General features: G+C 38.4%; 1 protein-coding gene across 8 annotated transcripts in view; it reads right to left on the bottom strand.

Moving 5' to 3' along the window:
• Positions 1–27,443, bottom strand: part of kif1aa (kinesin family member 1Aa) — a 75,752-nt gene that overhangs the window by 43,983 nt on the left and 4,326 nt on the right. For 7 of the 8 annotated variants that reach the window (XM_066709138.1, XM_066709139.1, XM_066709141.1 and 4 more), the window contains exons 3-13: positions 7,807–7,880; positions 7,419–7,598; positions 6,627–6,695; positions 6,137–6,315; positions 4,999–5,110; positions 3,728–3,805; positions 3,343–3,408; positions 3,159–3,176; positions 2,893–2,971; positions 2,636–2,714; positions 2,239–2,381 (exon numbers count right to left, since the gene is read on the bottom strand). In XM_066709138.1, coding sequence (XP_066565235.1) covers positions 2,239–2,381; positions 2,636–2,714; positions 2,893–2,971; positions 3,159–3,176; positions 3,343–3,408; positions 3,728–3,805; positions 4,999–5,110; positions 6,137–6,315; positions 6,627–6,695; positions 7,419–7,598; positions 7,807–7,880 — 1,077 coding nt within the window. Of the gene's footprint in view, positions 1–1,878; positions 1,918–2,238; positions 2,382–2,635; positions 2,715–2,892; positions 2,972–3,158; positions 3,177–3,342; positions 3,409–3,727; positions 3,806–4,998; positions 5,111–6,136; positions 6,316–6,626; positions 6,696–7,418; positions 7,599–7,806; positions 7,881–27,443 lie in introns of all 8 variants that reach the window. The other variant, XM_066709146.1, reaches the window with a different exon arrangement.

The raw sequence follows: 27,443 nt of genomic DNA, 5'->3' as shown, positions 1-27,443 counted from the left end.
GCAGTTGTGTGCACCCAGGTGGTACTGCCTCCTCCTCTGAAACCCTGAGATGAAGTTAAAAGGTGATCAGCATACTCATTAATCAGTCAGGGAGTGAATTACACCCCCTGCAATGCAATCTAAAATTAAGCCAATTTATTTGGCTTTATAAAAATACAACAACAGACATTTATTCCTAATTTCCTAAGAATTATTTTGATTCACTGCCTGTTAGTGTTTGTTTGTTATTATTTAAAAAAATATAATAAATGTGTTAAACTAGGTGGGGGCCTAATGTGTTACCTAAACATAGACACTGATTTTCTCTCTACAGTGGTATCCCAGAATAAGATAACTAAAAAGCAGGATGTGGCAATCGTTTGTCCTGAAATATCTATCAGTGTTGATAGATAGATAGATGTCTTCTTAAAAAGACAAAAAGCTTCATAGCCTCTCTGGGAAATGCAAAATAGTGACATTTATTTTGTTGTTGTTAGTGGGTTAAAAAAAACTATACTTCAAATATTTTAGATGTGACCTAGTTAAAGTGAATTTAAACTCAAACAGAATTATTCATATGTGCCAAAAAGCATTTCAATTTCAATCAATTTGTTCCCATCTTGTAACTTATATGAACATCCCAGAGCTTAGTGGGTATGACCTATGTAGAAAGCAAGCCTAATCTGTATGAAACTACATTTAATTGAAGAGGTTTTCTTCAGGGGAGACTCCTTCACCTGGATACAACACACTGTCACTCAGTTTTTTTGTGGTTTATTGTTCTCTATGGAAACAGGCATCCCAGCAAGACCCCTGCTGCAGACCCACCAGGCCTCTCCGGCCATCAGCCACAGCCAGAGCAAATCCATTGGCCAGGACAGCAGCTCTGCAGCACCAGACCGTACACACGCAGGCCTCCCAACAACACTGCCTCTCCACTCGCCTCCTGCAGGAACCGAAGTCTCATTGGGCCAGTTTGGGGAAAAGATTCAGTTCTGCACCCTAAAAGCTTACAGATCCAAAGACAAATGCTAGCTTATGTTTGCACTGACCAATAAGTCATCTTTGAGGAAGAAAGGGATTTCCGAAAACAGAAACAGGACAAAATGAAAGGACAACTACCACTTGACCTGAATTTGGTGAACAGTCATGATTTTTAAGTGTATCTTTGCAGTCTAAAAACAAAAGAGTTAGTATTGCAAAATATGTAGGAAAGGGTTCTAGATTGTATGTATTTCTTGTTGTTATTTTGTTTTTCCTGAACTCATGATGATTTAATGTGATTTAAAATTACAAAATGTACGTCTTGTATCTCTGGATTTATGGAAAAAAAAAAATCCATCTCTAGACAGTTTTTTCTTTTTTGAGGAGATGATAGACTTAGTGGTCGCCACTGAAACTGTGCAGAGAATGTGAAAAGGTCCTTTGTGCTCTAAAATTAAACCACTATTGAACAATTTAACTGCTTAATTTGTCTAAAAGTGATCCAACAGGTCTATAAAAAATGGTTTGTTTAGATTTTATTGTAATTTAAAACAAGTGAATCAGCCTGACTGTTCACTGTACCCCCCTGGAGAAGTAAGAGACCCAAAGACTCACAAGTCCTCCACAAAATGTGCTCAGAGAATTGAAACACTGAGTTGAGGTGCAATCTAGACAACACAGACCTATCACTCAGCTCTGAAGATACACCTCCAGTTTTGTATTGCTGCCAAGAACAAGCAGACACAGTCCGCCAACAGTACTGCAGATCCTTTAGAAGTTAAAAAAACACTGACTTCTGAGGAAAGTAAAAATAGGAAGAGAAGAAAGATCATTGTCTACACTGATTCTCTGGTGCTGCAGAGAGTCCTGCTAAGTCTAGAAAGCTGCAAAGCGAGGGAGCACTGTGATACACACATTTCAAACCCGCAATCTCTGTGCCCGGCCCCCGATACGCTAAGAAAGAGAGACAGAGAGGAAAAAGGAAAATCACCATCAAAGTCACTGACACACATTCTTGCTCACACTGCAAAGTCCCAGATTACATCATTTGTATTATTCACTTTCCGGTCCATGGGGGGGACTTCACTAGGAATTGTTTTGGATCCTCTCTTATGGGGTAAGCAAAAGATTGACATTTTCAGAAAACGAGACCAGAAAGTCTTCTGTGTGTGAGGGTGGGTGTGCAAGAGATGGAAGAGAGTGCTATACAGCATGCAGGGCGATATCTAGACCCTAGTGAAGGACAGGTATCCCAGGGCTTGCAGTGCCTCTTACTCTCGATGATGTCCCCAAGGCCTTGAGAGTACAGAAGGTCCTTCAGACGTGAAACCTCCTCTTTCAGTTCACGCACCAGTCGGTTGTTGGGGTCCTCGTTGATGACAGCATTGCAGCGGATCTGCTTGGCCCTGTCAGCATACCTACCAGACCACAAAACATCACAACTGTGCTTGAGGATAGCAGACAAACAGGCAACACTAATCATGGAAGAAATATTATACATAGTACTGTACAATGCACCTAAACAACAACATGCACAACCGTTACTCTTTAGTCATAATTTCAGGAGCTGGTTTTCACTCTGAGAGGAGGAGAGAAACACTGCTGTCTGGTTTGTTTCCACCTACACTGGTACAGGGTTGATGTGGGATGCTGACTGATGTGCTCTCCCTACCTAAGAGTGCTGAGGGTTTCATCGTAGTTGATGTCTGCTGGGCTGAGGGCCGCCACCATGGCAGTACGGGAGTTCCCACCTGAGAGAGGGGAGGAGTCACAGAGACAAGTGAGGGATGGACCTCAAATTACTGGTACAAGCTGTGAACAGTTAACTGTCTCTGGTTGATGCTGGGTTTATTTCACAACAGCATGAGTAATAACATGAATTTGAAAAGAAAAACAGAAAGAAAGAAAGAAAGAGGAGATCAAACATACCAAGATTTTCCCTCAGAAGCCAAGTCAACACTGAATCTCTGTAGGGAATGAAACTTTCCACTTTCTTCTTTTTCTTGTTCTGTGAAGGAAATTTGAACAACAACTTGTATTACATTTCAATGTTTTTAAATACAAATGATTTCATATTTCACTTACTCCTCTCATTAATATAGGTGTTAATTTTTTTTTTTTTTAATGTTTTAATGTTTATGTGTTTCTCCTTATATTATAATAGTCCCCATATAGGTCACTAGATGCAACCTTACCTTGTTTGGTCCAGAGTCCTAAAAATAACAATTAAGAAAAAATGTTACAATATGTCAATTATAATAACAATAGTGTTTTTTATATATATATATAAAGGATAATATAAACAGAAAACTACCATCTAAAGCAGGTAGATCATCTAACTATTAGAAAAAGCACAATAAAATGCTTGGGGAAACTCACCACTTCAGCTAAAGCAGATATAACTTTGCCCAGGGTGGTCAGTGATTTGTTGATATTTGCTCCTTCCTGAAAAAGAACCATGAATGAAGCGATTGTTATGAGAGAACTCCCTGTTTCACAAGAGATAATACCATATTGTTTTTGTTACAGTTCTTAGAAATATACACTTCACTGTTTCTTAGTTTCTTGTAAATTTAAACTCAACTGTGAAGACTAGGGTAGGAATAAATACACATCTTTTCTTATACTTAAAATCAGTTGATGTGACAACAGGCAATACTGTGTCACTGGGCTGTACTGGAAATGGCTGTGGTGCAGTACAATATTGGACCCAGCCTGGTCTCAGTGATGCTGTGAACTGATTCAGAGAGCTTCGCTGACTCACCTTCAGTCTGGTCCCTTTGGCGCCTGTAGAATCTGCTCTTTCGCTTCCAGCCAGGTCAACTAAACTGATTTTGCTCACCTAAAACATTAGCCAAAAAAACCCCACAGGATATCAGATCAGTTTTCCTTGCGTACGATAACATCATTCCATTTAAACCAGCTGTTAACCCAATTTGTTTAGGATGTCTCTGTCATATAACCCCCAGGCCCCCACCTCACACACACACAGACCAAAATTATTAACGTAACTCATTGTTATTATTGTATTTATCTGGAACAGAATTAACATTTTGAAAAGTGGAAAAAAAGCAGATGCAGTCTTTTGAAACACCTTTAACTAAGATCAATGGTTCTTTTGCAAACATTCATTAGTAGATCAACCGGCTGTGTGGGGTCGCCATTATGAGCAAAAGAGCTGCCATGGCCACATGCCAAGGTAAAAGTGAACTCTTGAACTCAATTGCAGCGGCCGATGGGAGGAAGGCATATAATGGCATGTTCACAAAGAAAAGTCCTGCCAACCGTACCCAATAAATAATGCCTGTGTGATGCTTTCTCGTGAATTGACAGATCGATCCACACAAACCAAGATGAAATGCACAATTGAAACGAGCACAGATATGAGATTTTCATATAAGTATAGACCTACACCAAGGATGTTTTTTAAATTCCCACAGAGATGCCATATAGTCCAGTTTTTTGACTTGGGAATTAAACATTTTTTTCTGAGTTAATTAGTGATCTGTTATAATATGTCATTGGGTTAAATTGCATCTTCAAACTGTTAAGACTGTAATCAAGCCCCTGCATGAAGGCCGTGTCGTTGGCCTAGAATTTGTTCAAGCTTGACAAACCATCTTCTAAATTAACTACAAACTACACCTGAGGCCACAGTAACTTGTGCCAAATTACCAATTTGTAACATCGCTGTGGTTCTCTATCTATACAACTAGATAAAAATAAACTGAAAATATCTCGGAAAACCGCTAAATGGAAATTTCCAGCAGAGGAAAAAATAAATAAGAAAAACTAGATTCCCCAAAGGAGAACTGACAGGGATCTTCAGGCTCGGCTGATCAGCTGTCAGGATGATGTGCTGGCTGGCAGGCTTTGTCTCCTGGGAGATTCATCACTGCACAGTGGCTGATGTGAGTAAGAAGCACTGTGTTTTATTGTGGTAGGAATTCTTCATTCCCTCCGTCTTTTCAATGTAAAGAGTTATTTAACAGTATTCAGTTTTTAAAAATCCAGTTGACCTCACTGCTGTCTTACCTTCTCCGAGGTGTTGTCAGTATCTGCGTCACGTCTCTTCTGAGTGAAGATGATGTTGAAGACTGCGTGGGATCGGCTGCTGGTCTCATTCATGTTGGTGGCAGCGACAGTCCTGAAGAGAGACGTCAGACATGGACAGCTCTTATCAGGAAGATGTCACGGACAGAAAATCAAGACCAGGAACTCTATAGTGGTCTGCTACGGGCCCCTGAGTTTCAGTGGCACACCCTGTGATGGTGTTGAATGCTTATCCATCATTGTTTCTTGTACAAACAGGCAAGCCCAGTAGCAGAAACCATTAAGGAGCACAAAATGCCGTCATCTCAACATTTACAGAGGAAACTGGCTAAAGCTGTTTTTTTTTCATTGCTCTACAGTGACTCTGATTGAGCAGAAGAACAGAAAAAGGGAAACTGCTGAATACAATCCTCCCGGGCTCAATATTGCAGCAGAGTGTACGAAAACACTTCCTGCCTAGGCAGTGATATCAGAGGATGCTTAACTGCCTCCGATCGTCTTTGTTCGTGTGCATATGATGCCTCAGCACTGTGCTTTAATAAGTTCTGCATTCCAAATCATGGGGCAAAGCAGTTATAATAAACACTCTGTATAATAAACTCTGAATTCAATACCCAATAAAGTTAATTGTAAGTAAAAATATGAACTATTTATATGTAATATGCAGAGGCAGAGCCACAGTCTGGAGTGGTCACTTTGCCTTCTGTCACTCTGAAACCCTCACTGATTGGGAGAATGCAAACTACCTTTTAGAAATCATTAAAAACAGAATGGGTAGAATGTTGCTGTTTAATTTGCAATTCTCTCTGACTAAAAGCATTAGTCACTGTTTAATTAGGTCACTCATTACTGTAATACCTTCCTTGTCCTTTAAAAGTACATTGCTTTCTCTGAGTTAGCCACTTCATCAATGACACATTACAGAAACAAGTTAACTTTGCAGTGGTTTTGTATTTAATGAGATGAATGTCATGAGTCAGTCATTAAACAAATATTCTATTTTTATCCCATTTGAGAGCATATTAAATGACAAGAAATATGCAACGCATTAGTAGTTTAGCCAAGAGGGGGCTGCAGTAAAGAAAACTGCACAGTAAAGATTAGGACTGTCATCCGTTACCTGGCCTTGTTTCCAGAGTCCATCAGGTCCTGGATGTCATTGTAGGAGGTGACAGCCAGCTTGGACAGGTCCTCCACATAAGGTCCCATCAGCGGGTGCTCTCGGACACGCAGGTTGCCTTTGTTTTTGGGGTTCAGCAAGTCACGCACCCGCTCACAGTAGATCTCCATGTAGCTCACCTGAAGAGTACACATGAGCTAGTGTCTAATGGTGGGCTGCAGGACATTACAGGCAATCGATTTTTTAGTGCAAGCTTACATAGCACTCTAACCGAGCATTGTACTCAAGCTGATACAGAGGAAGACAGGAGTCAATTGAACTGACACACAGCACACATTAACACACAGTTGTGTCTTTATATTCAATGATGGATATAGTAATGTATGTGCTAAACGCAGTGATATTCTATGTATGTGTGTGGTTTCTTTCACAAAACCTGAATTTCATCATGTGGTATTAAAAAGAAGCCCACAAGGAGAGTTGCACTCACCTCTACAGAGTAGGACATGCCGTTATCATTATTGCTGTCGTTGATCCTGGAGAAGAGGTCTTCACACAGCTGTTACAAAGACAACAAAGTGGGTTAGTGTGAAAAGGCCCTGTATTTCTAAAGGGCTTAAACCTACCGTCTAAGAGACGAAACAGAAACAAAAAACCCTAGCACTGGCCAAAGAAATCTGGCATTTAATATGGTCTGTAATAAAATATGATCACATCAGACATAGTATAGACAGTTATTAATGATTGCCTTCAATATACAGCTCTGAAAACAATTAAGAGACCACTACAAAATGATCAGTTGCTCTGGTTTTTCTGTTTATAGGTATGTGTTTGGGTAAAATTAACATTTTTGTTTTATTCTATAAACTACTGACAACATTTCTCCCAAATTCCAAATACAAATATGAATGGAATGGCTGCCATACATGTGAGATGCTGATTTAAGAAAAATTTGCAGTGGTCTCTTAATTTTTTCCAGACCTGTATATATATATTTAAATATACTGTAGGACTAGAAATGTTTTGCAGTATTTTGGAAGTGGGACATTCCATACATCTATAATGTAATGTCATTTATTCATCGGCAGATGGCACCTTTTCCCAGAAACATGTTGATATACTGAACAGAGCATCAGGTGTACATATTACACAGTGTAGTGGGGTTTTATATTGCACAGTGTAGTGGGGTTATATATTACACAGTGTAGTGGGTCTATATATTCCACAAAGTATTTTGTCTATACTATACTATACAGCATTTGAATAGAGGTGTCACCCGTACCAGTGGTATGATGCCCATCTGGTCCTTTTCCTGTTTGCCCATCATGGTGTAGGACTTGCCGGCGCCTGTCTGGCCATATGCAAAGATGCAGACGTTATAGCCCTCGAAGGCGTGATGCAGCATCTCCTCCCCGATGTCTCTGTACACCTGCACCTGCGAGGCATAGTTGATGTCTTCCGGCTGCAGGAACAGCACAGACCTCATTAGACTTCATTGTGTCTGAGACTGAACCGCTTTTGTTTAAGACTCCCCACTGTACAAGAGGGTCATCTGACAACATTCACAGACAGCCAAGCACCACAGAGTCGGTGTGTATGACAAAAAGGAATTCATTATCAAATGCCCACTGTTATAACATAAAATTCAGTTAACACATCAGAGTACTCACAGAGGTGTGGGACCAGTAGGAGTAATCGAAGTTGAAGCTTTTATTCTCTTTGGGTTGCTTGGGGTTGATAATAGCTGAAAGACAAGGGACAGGAAAGGTTTACAATATATACCAAACATAGAAATCTACTCTGTCCTGTAGCTTAAAAACTAAAAAGATTATCTATAAACAAGACTGAGGTGAAGGAAACATTTAAAGAAACAGTGGTTTGAAACAAATTCACTTCCAGTTGTAAATGCAAGACAAATTCTAAAGAGACATAACAAACATTCCGTTGCAATTAATACAGAAAAATCTGCTATAAATTCAGGAATGGAGAGCCAGCAAACAGCTCAAGCAGCTCTCTCACTCTTGGAAACACAAAGAGCAAGAAATAATATAGAAAAATGTAAAAAGTATAAATAAGTTAGTTAGTGCCTTTCCTTCACTTCACCTTAATAGATCTTAGAAGTACATATGAACTGGCAATGAGATAAACACTGTTCCCCAGGGATAAACTGAAGCCAACTTCTGCAATTAAGTTGCTCTGCTTCTGCTCTGGACTCATAATGGGAAGGTTGTGGGTTCAAATCCCAGGTGGGTTGTGCTGTTGTATCCTTGAGCTGTATAAATGAGTACAAATGTAAGTCGCCCTGGATAAGAGCGTCTGCTAAATCACAAGTAACGTAATTAAAAAAATATATATATATCAGCAACTAAAGTGTTATGTTAAATGTAAAATGTTATGTGCTATGCCTGTTTATCTGCAGTCACATTTCTAAAGCATGTAGTCTATAAGACAACTAATTATCAGGTGTATATTTCCTAGCAGGTTCTATATTCCACTTCTGCTGGATGAAAACAAGGCTAAAACAGTTTTTATGAGTAGGGTACAGTGAGGGAAAAAGTATTTGATCCCCTGCTGATTTTGTACGTTTGCCCACTAACAAAGAAATGATCAGTCTATAATTTTAATGGTAGGTGTATTTTAACAGTGAGAGACAGAATAACAAAAAAAATCCAGAAAAACTCATTTAAAAAAGTTATAAATTCATTTGCATGTTAATGAGGGAAATAAGTATTTGACCCCTTCGACTTAGTACTTGGTGGCAAAACCCTTGTTGGCAATCACAGAGGTCAGACGTTTCTTGTAGTTGGCCACCAGGTTTGCACACATCTCAGGAGGGATTTTGTCCCACTCCTCTTTGCAGATCCTCTCCAAGTCATTAAGGTTTCGAGGCTGACGTTTGGCAACTCGAACCTTCAGCTCCCTCCACAGATTTTCTATGGGCTTAAGGTCTTGAGACTGGCTAGGCCACTCCAGGACCTTAATGTGCTTCTTCTTGAGCCACTCCTTTGTTGCCTTGGCTGTGTGTTTTGGGTCATTGTCATGCTGGAATACCGATCCACAACCCATTTTCAAGGCCCTGGCTGAGGGAAGGAGGTTCTCACCCAAGATTTGATGGTACATGGCCCCGTCCATCGTCCCTTTGATGCGGTGCAGTTGTCCTGTCCCCTTAGCAGAAAAACACCCCCAAAGCATAATGTTTCCACCTCCATGTTTGACGGTGGGGATGGTGTTCTTGGGGTCATAGGCAGCATTCTTCCTCCTCCAAACACGGCGAGTTGAGTTGATGCCAAAGAGCTCGATTTTGGTCTCATCTGACCACAACACTTTCACCCAGTTCTCCTCTGAATCATTCAGATGTTCATTGGCAAACTTCAGACGGGCCTGTACATGTGCTTTCTTGAGCAGGGGGACCTTGCGGGCGCTGCAGGATTTCAGTCCTTCACAGCGTAGTGTGTTACCAATTGTTTTCTTGGTGACTATGGTCCCAGCTGCCTTGAGATCATTAACAAGATCCTCCTGTGTAGTTCTGGGCTGATTCCTCACCGTTCTCATGATCATTGAAACTCCACGAGGTGAGATCTTGCATGGAGCCCCAGACCGAGGGAGACTGACAGTTATTTTGTGTTTATTCCATTTGCGAATAATCGCACCTACTGTTGTCACCTTCTCACCAAGCTGCTTGGCGATGGTCTTGTAGCCCATTCCAGCCTTGTGTAGGTCTACAGTCTTGTCCCTGACATCCTTGGACAGCTCTTTGGTCTTGGCCATGGTGGAGAGTTTGGAATCTGATTGATTGATTGATTGCTTCTGTGGACAGGTGTCTTTTATACAGGTAACAAGCTGAGATTAGGAGCATTCCCTTTAAGAGAGTGCTCCTAATCTCAGCTTGTTACTGTTACTGTTGTTGTTAGACACCTGGGAGCCAGAAATCTTGGTGATTGATAGGGGATCAAATACTTATTTCCCTCCTTAACATGCAAATCAATTTATAACTTTTTTTAAATGCGTTTTTCTGGATTATTTTGTTGTTATTCTGTCGCTCACCTACCATTAAAATTATAGACTGATCATTTCTTTGTCAGTGGGCAAACGTATAAAATCAGCAGGGGATCAAATACTTATTTCCCTCACTGTATAGCTGCAGACCTGGAGATGTGGGAGGAGTAACTGTCAAAAGAAATGTATGTGCCAATCACTTTAGAGGAAATGCTTGTCAATCACTGATGCTTCTCAGTCCTTTTTTAGGCAGCAATACATACTTGGTTTTTACAGACAATGGCATAAATTGATGACTGATGACAAGTCCTGAGCTTTTCGCTGCCTTAAAAGCAACTCATCATCAGGCATTTCAGAGCAGCCATAATTCAAACTCTTCAGGTCATGATAGGTAATGGTCTACAGATATCAAAGTAACCAATAACTGTTAACAAGAGATTCAAACTGCTTTAGAACCCTAATACTATGGAATATAGTTCATAGCAGTTATTTTTTATCTTTGAGTTTTTTTATGTATGCCAGTACATTAATATACTGTGAATACAATTACTATGTTCTATAATAATCCTTAATCTGTTTCAATTTGATTCTATAATCTGACCAAGAAATGTGTGATTTACCCTATAATTTTTGTCCCACTTTTTAAAATGAGGTTAAAGTCTCAATGGATTTTTCACCTAGGCAACAGATTACCATGATATAAATAAAATCATCAGAACAAACTAGCTACCTTTACCTGTGTATTGCATATAGAAGAAATAGGTATGGGATTTGTCCATTTAGTTTAAGAATCAATTTTTCACTGGGAATGCAATACCATGACTCATGACTAATGAGTATACAACAAGGCTTCTAAATACAGCTTTACCCAGCAACAGAAATCTATAAAATAAATAAATCAAGAAGCCATTCATTTTGGTTGATATTTCCTTTCCAGAAAGAATCACCTCTATCTTTAAATAGATAAATCTAAAATTAGGCTTCTGTGATACTCAACCTGTAAAGCCCTCCTCTCAGAGAAGAGGTCTAAATAAATCCAACCAAAATTATCTTAACTTGACTACTTGATATAAACATCTTACAAATCTATTAGAGTTCTTTGAACATGCAACTGCAGCAGTAGATCACTTGAAAGCATATGATATGATATACTTAGATTTAAAAAAAGCTTATAATAAGGTTCCACACCAAAACCTGATGCTCAAATTGGAAGCTGTAGGCATTGTAGCTAATGTAAGTAGATTAATTATGAAAGGTTGATGTATAGGAAACAGAGGGTGTCGATTAGAGGAATTGCTTCTAAGATTGTTAGTGGAGTTCCACAAGGATCAGTATTAGGGCCTTTGCTTTTTCTAATCTATATTAATGATCTGGACTCTGTGATAGTTAGCAAACTTGTCAAATCTACAGATGATACTAAAATAGGTGGCTCAGCAGATACAATCTCAGCAGCACAGGATATTCAAAGGGACTTAGATAATAGGCAGTTGTGGGCCGACACCTGGCAGATGAAATTCAATGTGGACAAGTGCAAGGTATTACATGCAGGTAACAAAAATGTCCACTATAATTACACTATGGGAGGAATAGAACTAGATGAAGTAACACATGAGAAAGACCTAGGAGTCTATGTGGACTCCTCGCTTTCTCCATCCAAACAATGTGGGGAAGCAATAAAAAAGGCAAACAATGCTAGGGTCTATTGTCAAAAGTGTAGAATTTAAAACAAGGGCAGTGATGTTCAGACTGTACAATGCACTAGTTAGACCTCGTCTGGATACTGTGGAAAGTTCTGGGCTCCACACTTCAAGAAAGATATCGCTGCTCTAGAGGCAGTTCAGAGGAGAGCAACCAGACTTATTCCAGGTCTGAAGGGAATGTCCTACTGAGAGACTGAGGAACTGAACCTTTTCACCCTGGAACAGAGGAGACTACGTGGGGACTTCAAGTGGGGATTCAAGTCTTCAAAATCATTAAATCATGAAAGATCAGCAGGGACACACGGACCCGGGGACACAAATGGAAATTGGGCTTCAAGGCATTCAAGACGGAAAACAGGTGACACTTCTTCACACATAAGAGTTGTCATAATCTGGAACAAACTCCCCCGCAATGTGGCTGAAGCTGAAAATTTGGGAACATTTAAAAATAGACTGGATAGGATCCTTGGATCACTAAGTTATTAATGGACACCAAACGAGCACAATGGGGCGAATGGCCTGCTCTCCTTTGTAAATGTTCTTATGTTCTTAAATGAATAATACAAATAAAGCAAACTTGTGACTGAAGTCCCTCACCACAGTTTTACTATGATCTTGCTACACCTTCCTGTGTTTAAATGGATTTTTCAAAATAAAGATACAGTGAGATGGAACAGTTGACCAGATCTCATGCAGTCTCACAGCTAACACCCTGGAGGAAAAACTCATTAACAGAGTGAAGATAGCAAGTGAGAAGTGAATAATAACTGAAGAGCTATACTCTTACATGATGCTGATTGCAATGACAGACGATGTTCTAATTTTTCATATCAACAGCAATTATAATTGCTTGGTGGACATTATTCAGGCTTAAACTTTTAAATACTTTGAATAAAGTCTTAAACAGGTCAAGTATAATAAGAAGCATTTTATGACTGTACTACCACACTCTAATTCCCCTCCCCTTGACTAAAGCAGCCCTCTTCAGACTGTAGCAGAGGCAGCAAAACATCAATATCAAGTAACTGTGTATGAGCTCAAGAGGAAACAGCTCCTAGCTCTCAGTCGACTGTCTAGAATATGTCATAAACAGATAGTCAGAGAGAAGAGCAGGTCAGATAATGCTTCACCTGATGATGTATATTTTGGAAAATGAATTCACTGGGAGGAAATTAGTTTGTTTAATGTCTCTTCACATTCATTTAGATTAGTTTGATGAGCTGCAGAAAGTCTGAGCACCTCACAGATGAAAATGATGGACGAGCACGTATGGCCAGCTGGAAAGCTGATAGAGAGTTTTGCCTGAGCGAATGAGAGATAGATTAAAGTTATTAAATGTATCGTGATCAATGAATAAAACAAGGAAGCAACAAATAATCTAACTCTTTCAAATATATTATATTATTGAACAGACTGCATACATATATACATATCATAATTAGCATGGGATATCTTTCTGTTTGGTTTCCTTTATCACCTTCATCCTAAAGTGTGCATTACTTGAGTCATCTCTCCCCCTCACTGAGAAATTTGCAATTCAGATGCTTTCTCTGTGAATAAACTTTTAAAAACACCAACCATTGCAATACATGGATTACCAGCAACGCTTTACACCAAACATGTCCTGCATTCTAATTAAATCTCCTTACGTTCTGTTAAAAAGCCATACTGCTTCCTTTTACACTTTTTATTCTGTTTTAGGGTCTTTTCAAAGCTGTCCATGAATTAATTACTCCCCCTCAATGTCCCACAGTATTTTTTAAATGCCATTTCAGCACTAGCTTCCAAACCCCTCACAAACACCAGTTATAAACTGAGCTCTCAGCTTGGAATGGAACTTGGTCATCACTAATGATTCAATTGAATACACACTGTGCTGACAGATAAAACATCTAATCAGGGATGGGGATAGGAAAATGTGTTTCCCTTTGCATCTGTGTTTTATAGGACAGCACACATGAAACTTAATTAAATACATTTTACATAGATGAATTCAGTTAAATCGTTACAAACATAGCATGGCTTGGGAAAAAGGTCTGGATAAAAATACAGAATTAACAAATAAGTATAGCTTAATTAACTCTATGTATTCATGTTAAGAAACGCCAAGTATTGTTGTTTCATATGAATGGTGTGGATACTTTCAGTATTGTACTGTATTTATAAGCTAATTGCAGGGTTGTGTGTTCATCAAGATGATGTTTCTGTGTCTTTTCCACTATGTTTGTGCCCTCCCAGCAATGCACAGATCGAGCAGTGTAATCTTTCTCTCACATGTGCATTATTACTCAGCCTCCCTAGGGCCCTGATTTACCCACAGGCAAAGCTGTGTGTGTAGTAAGGGGGATGGGGGGGTGCAACATAACTGCATATGAGAGAAAGAGTAATGAAGTGTAATGCGCTGTCGGTAATGTTTATGAGACATTGGGAGATTCAGAGCTCATGATCTTCAGGTCAGCAGGCACTTCAAAAAACACACATTGGTTGTGTTGATATGCAGACTAGAAAAAAGCATGCTCTGCTATCGTATTTTTATTGACAATAAATACGCAATTTTAGTGTCATGTAAAATACATATAGGGTTGCCACCCTGCCGGTATTTTTATGTACTTTGTCCATAAAAAGCTTATTGTATCTTTCATATTTATTTTTTGAATCCATATGAGAATAAGCGACATTTGGTTGGTAACAAGAAATGTTAATTAACTAAATGAAATGTGTCTAATAACCTTCACAGGGTGTCCTGTAAATTTTATTGCAGACGAGGATGATTTTTGATTGTTTTGCTGGAAACCATTAATATGTCTTTGTGTGCAAGAGGACATTTAATATATACCAAATGTTTGCTTGGCAAGGGAAGGTGTCTCTTCATCATCTTTGTAATATCACGAAAAGGCCACAGGGTAAAATGTTATTTATAGATGGGAGTGCAGGAAGATAAAAACATGTTCGGCCTTTTTCATTGCAAAGCTGTTCGCTTGGGTAAAAACACTGCTTTCTAAAGGTAGCTGAAGAAGATATTTTATTGTCAACTGTAAATTATCACAAAAAAACATGCTGCCCGTGGAAAAAATAACCAGATCACTGCTTTAACTAAGATTTCAGATTTAGCAGTCAGATTTTAGATTTTATGGTCGCCAGAAAAATGTAATGGTTGCTCATAACTCATAACAGAAGTTTAATAAATATATATATACAAAATATTGCTCAGAATAATGTTTATTTAATATTTTTAATTAAGGCTGAAAGAACACGTTTCCCAATTTAACACAAAACACAATATATATATATATATATATATATATATATATATATATGTGTGTGTGTAAGAAAATAGATTACCCTCTGTGGACAGACCAACTAAAGGGAAAAGTAGACAGCATCTCCCATCTGTGCACAATCCATAGTCATAGATGTTGAAATATTCTTGGTTTATTTAATGATCCTTGATGACAGGAGATGCTGTCTCCCTTTAGTTGGTGTATCTACAAGAGGGTAATCTATTTTGTTACGTATTTCCCAAGACACGGCACCTCGCATTAAAGGGAATTGATAAAAAAATTGTAAAGCCAGCGATTTTATAACTCATATATATTGTTACTGTTTCTGTGGATGGTTTCTGCATATGGGCAAGTTTTCTCACAGCAGCCTCTATCTATTTAAGAGAACTGGGTTACAATGCTTAAATTCAGGGGCCAAACATAAGCACTGGATGTTTCCTTTCAAATAAATGGTGATACTTGCATGGTCCTTGAGAACAACCATTTATTTGTATTGCATTACAATATGTTTATATACTTTACAAACTAAAATATATTACTGCATTGATTTTCTAATTTCAGCATTTCTTGATTTCTTAAAAATAATACAGTAGCAAAACTATTCTGTTTACAAACTGTATTCTTCTTCCTGGTGAACATTTTAATGTATTGATGCATTGTAATACTATGGAGTGTAAATGCACAGAATTTGTAGTAAAAAAAGAAGACTTATTGAGATAAGTAATGCAATAAGATGATTGTACTATAAGTGGCAGTTTAACTTAAAGGGTTCATAAGGGGCTTAATCGACCTCTCTTTACTGGAGGACTGAAATACAGGTTATAAAGCCCAATCAATGCCTGGAACGCCCTAGGGAAGAGGCAGAATAGTAATGGGGGATTCTGAACGACTTGTTTTTTTTTAACGTATCACAGAGGTGACCTATATAGATCCGTGAGCGACTCTATGAAGTCCTGACTGAACCGAGTTTCAATACTAGACGTGTACTATGCTGCGTGTTCTTCCAGATGACATTCAGCAGACCTCCACTACTGTTTGATAGGAAGATAAATAATAATAATAATAATAATAATAATAATAATAATAATAATAGCAGTAGTACTATTAGTAGTGTTTATTTATTTGTTCGTTATTTATTAGATATTTGTTCAAGGCAAATTAGGGGAAATGATTTACTCTTATGTGTCTGACTGTTGTGATTACTTATTAATGTCCATTAGTGTTCAGTCCAATGATTTGACTGCAATAAATACGGATACACTTTGCTATGCTACTTTAGTCTATGCTAGTAACTATGTAGTTAGTTATTCAGTTGTCTTTTCCAAAATTGTAATGTTGTGTGTCCAATTGAATTAAATTGAATTGTGTGTCCAACTTCAAATCAATGTGGCAGTGTTTGGTAATATCGTTTAAGTCAGGTATGGAGATTTTAGAACTGCACACAACTTTCTTTGTCACCGAAAACTGAGAGGCATATAGTATAGAATAAGCAGATTCATTTGTTACACAATATGCACTATTATCAATCAATTTCATGACCTCAGGCTGCCCCGCAGTGTGTGCATGTGCTGTCTGGTAAATGCTGACTATAATGGAGCATGTCATCATTGAGTCATCTCTTCAAGAGCACCTACTGGACATGTCCAGAAGCAATGTACTGATTAGCTCCTGAAAGACTAACTGTATTGCACATGATCCAAAGGAATGCTTGCATACAATACCTATGCATTGCATTTTTTTAAGCATGCAAAACAGTGAACAAAATCATGTTAAAATTCTTAGATCATTATTAATTAGTGTGCATACTTTTGTCTGCCATTTCTATGCAGGTTCTGTCATTTTCTTTCTTTAATGACATGACTTTATATGTACCCTGAGTAATTCTCCATTGCTGTTTATGCAAATTAGCGAGTCTCAAAGCTAAGAAGTCCGTTGAGGAGATCATACTAAAAGGTCTTACACTGATTAATTTAATTGTCAGTCTCTTGTTCAGATTTAAAAATGTTTGTTGAAATCAATTGACCTTTTTCGACGATTCTTTTAAAACACTTTGCTGCCCTGAATACTCTCGGTTGGCTTTGAGAAGCCTTTTCAGAACCTGTTTCATGGCAGAACAATTACTCTGCATTGTTAAAAAATAACCTGGAGAGAAATACATGGGACACCAATTATAGAGTAGTCAACAAAGTAGAAATTAAAGCAATCAAAAAACTGAATATTACACACTCTGCCTACCTATAAAAAAGTCCTATTATTACATTCTATCCAAATATGTGATAGAAAGCACTGTAAAATAGTTTTTATGTAATATTTTATACAGATGTAACATTATCTGTTGTGTTCTAATGGTTCTTTCATCAGAAAGGAAAGTATCCTACAATCTCTCACTACTGAAGTGGATGGTGGTCAGTATCCACTCGTAAAACAAAAGTAATCTTCCATAAATCTTTGTGTGCTTACCTAAAAACGACATCTGACAGATGCTGACAGCTATCATATTCTACTCATTTCTGTGTCACAATCAGCCTTAATCCAGACACCACACTCTGCCCTATTTAAATTGTTCCAGATTCATAAGGGCTTAAATCTCCATTCAAAAATAACAAATAAATAAATAAATAAATAACAGGATTGTAAATGAGGGCACAATTCTAAGTATGAGTCACATATCCCTAGTTGTTGAGAATGACATATTGTCAATCTGGCCACAAATGTAACATAGAGAATTAATGTATGTTTAGGTCCCTTGACACTGTTTTATTTAACAGTGTGACACTGCAGTTTAGATCGAAAAAAGCTTTGAAAATACAGATTATTTCTGTGTTATCAGTGGTATTATATAGTTATCAGAGGGCACCTTCCTCAGCACAAGTAAATCTGAATGTCAAACAGAAAAGTTCATTAATTCAGTCAGTAACCTAGAACTCCAGGAATCAATGAGAAGGAAAAGAAAATTACACTGCACTGCATTCAATGTTTTGTCACGCTTTATAAAAAAAATAATTTTAGGCAGCTACATATGAACTGCAAAACAGGGACTTCAGAAATAGCTTTCAAATAGCCTGTTTTTCTGGAATTGATTGGTCTCTCTTCTAATAAACGAAGAGTGACTAATGGTCTCTTTGAGATGTGTTATTTAGAAATTAGAAACCCTTTACTTCAGCATTGATCAACACACATATAACTCCCAGCTTTCATAAAAGCCCCTCTTGTGTATGACGATGAATTACAGTCAGGTATAGTGCTTGCTTTATTGATTACCTGTGCAATCTGTGATATGCACATCAAAAGCCAGACACCAGACGAAGATGATCGTGGTCTCTCAAGATTGAACGATGACAAGCCAGTAAGACTGAAAAGCCTGGACAAACACGAGAGGCTGAATGGACTGTGACCCTTCACCTTGTTAAAGTTATTTTCAGTTCTTTATTTAGGAATTCAGCCTACAGCTCTACAACCAATCCAGCTACTCAAAGTGTTACTTCATTGAGAAAAACACACAAAACAGTGAGCAGCAAGACACATGCTCAGAATACCTCACTGACAAATCAACCAGTCTACCAGTCTAAGGTCAAAGACACACACAAAGAAACGTATTCTCAGATCTCATCAATGACAACAATATCGACATATCAGAAAGGCTCTTTGGGTCTTGTGCTTTTTTATGGTCTTATGGAATATATATAAAGATTATAAAGTTTCCTCATACATACAATTGTCTATTTTTTTTCATCTAGTGAAATCAGTTGATTAACAAAAACATGCAATATATGACTTAATTTGCTAACTGCTATATATATATATATTTGTAAGAGACGTGGCCTACTCTTGCAATTTGATGGCCAACTCACACCTGGTTCAGCAAGACCTCCCAGGCTACCATTTTAAAGGCAGTGCTGAATTGTTAATGTTGAGAGGCGCAGGGGGGTTAGCTTTCACACTCCTTAGTGTGTCTAAGAATCACAGCTTCACTCCATGTTGAAACTGCATGTCTCCTGCTCTTCAGTGTCCTTGACCAAATGGCTCTCTTAAATATAAAACTGACTGGAATAAATGCCTGGTTGTCTCCAGCCAACTGTATCTACCCTGCTCTGCATTTGTTTATAACAGTCCAAGGAATGGCACAGCCTGGTAAAGTCTCCCAACCAAATGTTGGCATTGTTGTGAAATCAATTTCTACAAGTCATCAACCAAAGTTTCCAAGCTGGTATAAGGGAATCGTGAAAATGGCAAACCACACAGAAAAACAAATTCATGCAGGCAATAGAGTCTAGACTGTACTAAGATTTGTGTCTGCAGGGATGTTTCACATAGAGTCTATGGTGACTTCAGGGGAGAAGATCCACTGCCTAAACTTCACTGAAGGTGGGGGATTTTTGTTTCTGTTTCTATGAGGCACACTGTGTGGGAGCTAGTCCAAGTGATTGCAATCACACCTGACAGCCAGGTGTGATTATAATCCCAGTTGGGCTCTCCAATCAGGGATGTGGCTTCACAGTCTGCGTGGTGACATCTCCTCCATCAGCACCTGCTTTCCATAATCGACAGGCATGACGTTAAATATTCCCATGGAAAATCTTATCAGGTCCCCAGCGTAAACTGCATCTCTCCCTCTATATTGCTGCAGTTCAAGCATGAATCATTGCAGCTGCCATAAAAAATAGATTACCGAGCACAGGCAATTATTTCAGTGGCTGGGAATGGGAATGGAGCTCTAAAAGCAGGCCAGATTTTAATTGCCTGTATATGCGCTGTGAATGCGTCACACATTACCCTCTGTATACAGTGCAGACCAGGCCCCCATGCAGAGATTTAATCATAATCAGTACTTTAATTACATAAGGAAATAAAGGTAAATATATTTTATACAGCCTCCCTCTCCTCATCTATATTAGTTGAGGTTGGACACAAGCCTGAGATCTAAAATTGCTAAACCCAATTAACTAGAGCTATAGATTAACAGTGTTTGTTCCTCACTGGCAGGTATCGCTTGCTGCTGATAGCGAGGCCTTCTCTGTGTTTGCCTAAGCTTCACAAAGAGATTTAGCCTAAGGCACCTGAGAGGTTAGAGTAGTATCCCCCTAAATCAGGTCTGGTTTTGCTGTCAGTTTTGGCGTCTGGGTCTGTTGGTGCGTCTGAGTGAGAAGGGCCAGTGTGAAATCGGTCCGACTCTTATGGGTGATTTGCTCCGGGCAATAGTACAGAGGGGTAGATATTCTGGAAGCGTCAGCAGGTTTCCATGCAGTGATGATTCCCTTTCACAATGGGCTGCTGGAACTCGGCCCAAAACAAAGTGATTGAGATCTGCGTCGGGGGGGAGCAGACGTGGCATGGGGAGCCTTTATCTAGACTTCATTATGACTATGACAGCAATATGACGCTTGCATTTCAATTGTGTATTCAAAAAGGGTACACTCAATTGCTTTTGCTTTGTATGTTAAGCCCATTTATGGTTTCCAGTGCGCAGCAATATTAGGTTACATTAGAAAAGCTTAAGTACATAAACCAATGCTCAACAAATAGATCACAAAAGCTACCTTCAAGCAAGGCAGTCATGCTCAGCTGCACTACAGAACATGAAATAACAACTGACCACACATTCAATAGAATAATTCCACTACAAGGAACAGGTGGGTTGGGTTCTATCAAAAGCAATGAAGAGTCAATTTAAATGCATCATTTCCAATACAGAACTCAATACTGTTTGGGTAACTTTTTGGCCAATAACCAATAATGCACAATCTTGGGGAAGTCAGGCTGCTGTCACAAGAGAAGTGTTAGGTGGCAGAAATCTTCTATTTGAAAGAGAAGTCGTACAAACTCAGGTGTCCTGGCTGAATTAAAGTTCAGGTTTTCACGATCTGGGCTGCTCAGAATCCCCCTGAAGTTTAATTAGTTAATTAATTCCACATTTCTGCATGTTTTCTGCTAGGCAATGAGTTGCAGCTATAAAATGGTTGTCACACGCCAGACCAGAGGTCCACCTGTTTGGTGGAATTGATCCACTTCTGCTTCTAGCTGTGTTTTGATGTTACACAAGCTCAGTCACTCAGTCACTGAGACACAGAAGATCGTATCTATGGTGTCTTGGCCTGCACGGCAGCATTCCTTCCAAGTAAGTTGCACCACTGAGTTAATCTCTCAGCATCCACTAGCTCACTAGTCTGCCTGTAACACTTTTAACATAAAGGATGAAGTACTTTGTTGGTTTGGCCAGTCCGAGACATTCTTCGCATTGTGGGAATTAGGTCATTAACCCTCACACAGACAATTTATAGCACAAGGTACATAGAAACAGAGAATTTGCTCTGGCTCCAATTGGAGACAGCACAGACAATGAGCCATTGACACCCTGTGGACTGCCTCCAGGGACTGGTACCAGAAATGTTATGACATCATCCTTTCCTACAAAGACCTGCCTCCCACTAGACCCAAGCGAACAAATAACAATCCAGCAGGCCCATTGCTCTCCACACTGTGGGCGCTGCACATGGCTGGTGTCAGACCGCGACATTTATGAGCCTTAAACAGCACATGTGCACTGTTTTGAAGAATTTGCAGTCAGCTTTCACTTTCACAAAAATCTAATAAGGATACTTCTCAGATGGTCTTCAAAATGGATGTTACAGTAGAGGGGCTGCTCTTGTGACTGTAGAGTTCGCTGTACGAAGCTGCAGAAGGCAAGCACCCTCAACTTGCGGTCATTATGAATTTTAAATTGATTATATAAAGTTCATCCTCTCCTCAATTGAACTTACCAGCGGTGATGCAGTGACTACAATACTGCATAGATTTAATTCACTGTCGAACCTGGATTTTGTATTCTGAAGCCAAATCCTATCATTTTCACAGCATGAGCAGAGCAAGCTTTGTAGAAATGCGTTACCAGGGTAACCAACGCCTACTGCAAGATGTAATTCTTTCCTTGTGGCCAGTCCCTGCCTATGTAGCTGCTTTGTAAATATCATTTAAAAAATAAACAGCCTAAACTAAAAATAAAAACCCAGTTTTTATGTTGGATTTGCCAGGTATACATTGTATCGTTGTAAGATACAGCTTCTTTCAGATCAGATCAGTGAAATCACATTTAATTCCAAATTGTCTTTCAAAGGTAAAGTAATGCAATACAAATTTTATGTTTTTCCCACAAGCATAAAATATTTGTTTCCTCATAATTCATTATGTGGTGAGGACACTTTTCCTGAACTGATTAATACAATCTTTCATGTCATGAAAATGTATTCATTTTAGAATCATGCCCTGTATTTCATCATTTTTATATAAGTTTTATATTTTCTTGCTTTTTCTGTACTATGCTTCTTGACTATGTAGTGTACATTTTGTGACTGCTAAGAAATAAATACTAATCAATACAAATAAAAACAAAATAAGGTACAATTATATGGGCTGTTTGGTCCATGTGAAGCAAGTGTACCTTAATCCTATTGGGCTCAACAGATTTTTGAGGTAATATGTGGTCCAGATTGGTCACAGCTGTGCAGGTCACAGACATGTTCATTGGCACAGCAGATCAACCCGTTCCTGCCCTTTACAAATTCACTCCAGAACTCTGAGATACACCAGAGGAAGCAATTAATGCCCAATGAGTCATTTTATAACTTCAGGGTATACTGATATGCACATTCATCCTAAATTCTCAAGGGTGCATTTCTATTGTTCCAGGTCTATCTCCAACCTCCGTTTCATCCAGATGATGTATAAACACCTTATCACTAGGCCTCCTACTGCCTGCAAGCTGCACTTCAAGGACAATTCAAAGACAGCTCTCACAGCTCCTTTGTGAAGACACTGTCTGAGTTATCCCTCACTGAATTTATTTAGGAGAACATTGCATTACAATTTTATTGTGTGGAGTGGAGCTCATTTCCTGTAAACAAAAACATCTCTCCGACCTCTTTGTGAAAATGGATGGGAAACCAAGATGTCTATCTTAAGTATCTGAAGGAGATGATTCTGAAGGAAGGGAAACCGGAGGTGGAAAAAGCATCGGTTTCAGTGCTGTTCCCCTGACGCCAGCAGAGCTCAAAACAGGTGGAAACCAGATCTCTATTTCTGGGGAGTGGGGGAGGGGGTGCATTGATTCCTCACTATGACCTTCCAGTAAGAGGCAGATCTAACATCTAAGGAAGATTAAAATTCTCATGGTAATACATGATGGGCTGTTTCATTTTGATGATCCTGATGTCTTAATAAATCTGCTGAGTGCCACAAGCCCTCCAGGTAATATTTTATCTCTCTCTATCTCTCTCTCTCTCTCTCATACATGCAACTGTAACTCAACAATACAACACTAAATAAAAGTGTTGAAGGGATCGTGTCCCTGTAGTATAAGGGATTAAATCACACTACTGCCATTAAAATCTGCTTTTGTGAAATATCACATGCACTCTAATGTGCCGTTCTGATTCAAGGACAGACATTCCGTACAAAGCTGCACAAGTATTACAGATGTGAAATGGACAGCACTTCATCACAAATTTCACCTTTGATATTCATTCAGTGTCTTTCCTTCACCCATAGCTTTGCTGTACACCCAAGAAAATCAGTTGCGAATTTCTTTTGAAATTCAATAGAGCTAGTTTCCAATGCTTTCTTTGAGAGACACATCATGTTTCTACTATCATAAAAGGCCAATCATGTCCACAATGCAAAGGGACTGCCTTCCCCATTGCAAAACTCAAGCCTTGCCCTACTGAAAAATCTAAATCATGGCAGCACAGAATGTGACTTACTAAAATTACCACTTAATCACACCATGTCAGATTGCTATGCTGAAACAACTCTGCAGTTCAATCTGGATGCTCCAGGCAGATGGATAGTTCTGCTAAACTGGTACAATATGCTCGGACACAGAGACCATCCTGTGATGCGAGTGAAGCTGGCAAAGGAGCAGTGACCAGCAGGACGTGACTGCAGGGTTTAAGGAAGATGTTTGCTCATTTTTTCAGAAGAGTTTTCATGGGTCAAACAGAGTGGTCCAAAATACATATCCTTACAGATGTGTAACTCACTATTGCACCTCAGTCTAAGATCACAGCTAATCTACTAAAGACAGCTGGAAGGAGATTATCATCCATCATAATTTACCTGTTGCCTGCTGGGTAAGAGTTGGTGCCTTTCCTCCACATTTTCCAACTGCTTTTAAATGCAAATTAATTTTCTCAAACTACATTCAAATGAAAATAAATATTGCTTTATTTTATATAGGTATGCAACATTTGCAGAAGTATTTCAGCTTTTAAATCTTATTTTATTTAACATTTTCATACTAATTCTCTCTAGTCCAAACAGATACAGGTTTCATAATTCAAAATAAGGCTAAGTTAACTATTAACTGTTACACCCATTAGTCAAAGACCATACCTACAAACATAATATTTTGGTTTCTGTGTTGAGCTGCACTCCATACTATACAGATCAAATACAGGGTAAAATGTTCCACTTCAATTTTTCCACTTTACTCTATATTGTCTGCAATAAGTGCACCTGAATTTAGATCTGAGTATTACTAAATATATAATATATATAATAACTGTGAATTCACACAACAAGATGATAAAAACTCCATAAATATTGCCAGTGTACTGTAGAGGAACTGCCACAGAATCTTAAAAGGACACATACAATCTTCCACATACAATTTTCCTAATCAAGAAAGCCATATCATAATCCTAACCAGAATTCCAACAAGTAGATCCCCAAACAAAAAAAAAGTATCTTTGTTGTCTTAAGAAAGGTCTGGTACTACGGAGGAGATGATAAAATTAGGCCAAGCGGTTAATATTTTAAAAGTCTCATTTATTATTGACAAAATGGCTTCGCTTCATGTAGCAGACTAGAAATCAAATCTCTCCAGAGCTTCCTCACAGCCAGGAGCACTCTGCCTTCACCAATACAGACAATGTTTGTAATCAACATAACTGAAATTCTTTTTAACAGAATGAACCAGATGTTCAAAGGATACCAACCATGTTTACATTTTTAATTTATTGTGATTTTTTTTTTAAACATCCAACTCTTTAGGTCATACAGGTATAATAGCATTCAGAATCTTTACTCTGAACTGTGATATTGCATTGTGGTGCCAAACTAAGAGACTGGACACTACGTCAACGGATTACCTAAATCTTCAGCCTGAACATCTTCAAGACAAAACAAAAATTTGAAGCTAGGCCCATACAAATCTGCACCCAATTCACACACACTTAATGGAGTTTTAAACTAACGTTCAGGAGGAGAACAAACCCAATCTTGTGCCCGACTTTGGTCTTCTCAAGGCTAAGAATCCATCAACACATGCACTTTCACATCATTCGTAGCTTTGCATTCCTCCTCCAACCCAAATACCACCTTTGCAGCAACTCCTTGGCTATTTCACCTAGATGGGGGGTTCTGTTAGCCTCGTCCTCGTGACCAGGTCATCGTTAGTCCATCTATTGGGGTATCCCATACTCAAACGTACTGTTTTTAGTAGAACGTTCAGTTAATTTACTCAAAACAAGACTCTAAGAACAACCTAAATGAAACCGTAAAACCAGTTCTACCAAATTGCCAACTTTTCAGACTCTCAATTTTAAATTATTTTTTAATTGTGAAACATCCAAAATCTTTAGTTAAAACAATTACTATTAGCTTTAATAAGACAAACACTTAAATAATATTCAGGATCTTTATTCGGAAGGACAAATAGAAAGCAGAGTTAGTGGTTTCTAATAAGATTGTAGATTGTTAATGATTGCTTCAAGTATGAAATAAACATATTTACTGTATAACCATGAAATGGACTGTAAGTCTTCAAATACAAAAAAGAAGCAATTCACTGCACATTCATAAGAGCCGTGTCTGTGTGCAACAAAAATGATAGACAATGTTAGCTAAAGCTCTGGACATCCGTTTCTGCTGGTAAAGGGAGTATGGAATTGAGACATAGTTGTTTAATATAAATGGAAATGAGCCCTGCTGAGTTCATAAAGGAAAAATGAGAAAATATACACATAACTAATGAATATCTACTTCCATGTTTTCTTCAAGGTGCAGCAATAACTACAGAAACTGAGAGAGAAAAGATCAAAGAACAGCACAATACCCTTAATGGAGCCCTGTAAACCTTTTCAGGAGAACACGTGCATCACCCCTGTACACGAGTAGGTTTGCTAAAAAATAAGCCTATCAAAAAACATTAAGTTATCGGCACATTTTCGTCCACCACAGTCTCGCTCTGACACACGCCATCAAGGGCAGTCCACTGCCAACAATGTGTCACAAGAATCAAAGGCATCTCATTCCTGCACCATTATTGGACCAGCATACTCAATACACCAGCAAAGAAGAAGACATCCTTGGTACTGCATTCTAATGCAGAATGGTAAAAGACTTTTAAAGTAAGAGAATGGAAGACCCAAGGAATAAGGACTATATAGCAGAGTCAACTAAAGAACACACAGCACCAGTTAACTGTAGAATTAAGCCTTGTTTAGTCTGTAACCTCCTCTGTATTGATACAGCAACTGATAAGAATCAGTATAATTTTATATATTTAATATCTCATCTAATTTTATATATTTATACTGACTCATGTGTGGTTGGCTAATCAGTCAATTTTCCTCCTGGGCCAGCACCACACCCTTTTTAAGGAGCCAACAACAACAGCAAGCACAGAGAGTGGAGAATAATAAAGTACTGAGAGACACACTGACTTGGGGAACCAGCTGAACCAGCTTTATGGACATCAATTAATCCAATTAAGCATGGAATCAGTATGTTTTTTTTAATTACAGATCTTCTACTGGTTGTGTGTGAATCATTACTTTAGGCTAACAACTATAACAAATAGATAGATGCTTAATAAATGCAATTTCAGATTAACCAGTGAGCAATTTTATTTCTAATTGATCAGTCTGATTTAGTTCTATTGAATTGTATTATTTTATTCTCAGAAAAAACATACAACTTACAACATACAAATTTCATCACTGGATTTAAACTGAGTAATTGATCATTATTAACCCTTAGAATTGCCTAAGGTGTGTCAATTTATTTTCTTTATAGAAATCACCATGAATGTCTGTAAATATGTTAATATCTTATGGTTAATTTCTAATCCAAAAATACATTTTTCAAAAGAGAATCAGTATAAAGACAGCCCTGATTCCCATAAATGCAGAATGCTACCTTGGTGTACCTATTCATATTTAGACGATAATTAGTTAAATAATGCAAAGAAAGAAAAGGCTGTGACATAAATAAAACAACAGTGCATTGAGAATTGCAGATTTAACCCTGTGTTAGCGTCCTACAGACCAATGACAC

Source organism: Amia ocellicauda, chromosome 7, assembly GCF_036373705.1.
Source record: "Amia ocellicauda isolate fAmiCal2 chromosome 7, fAmiCal2.hap1, whole genome shotgun sequence".
Lineage (NCBI taxonomy): Eukaryota > Metazoa > Chordata > Actinopteri > Amiiformes > Amiidae > Amia > Amia ocellicauda.
The sequence above is the reverse complement of the archived record's forward strand: the minus strand, read 5'-3'. Positions and strand labels throughout refer to the sequence as shown.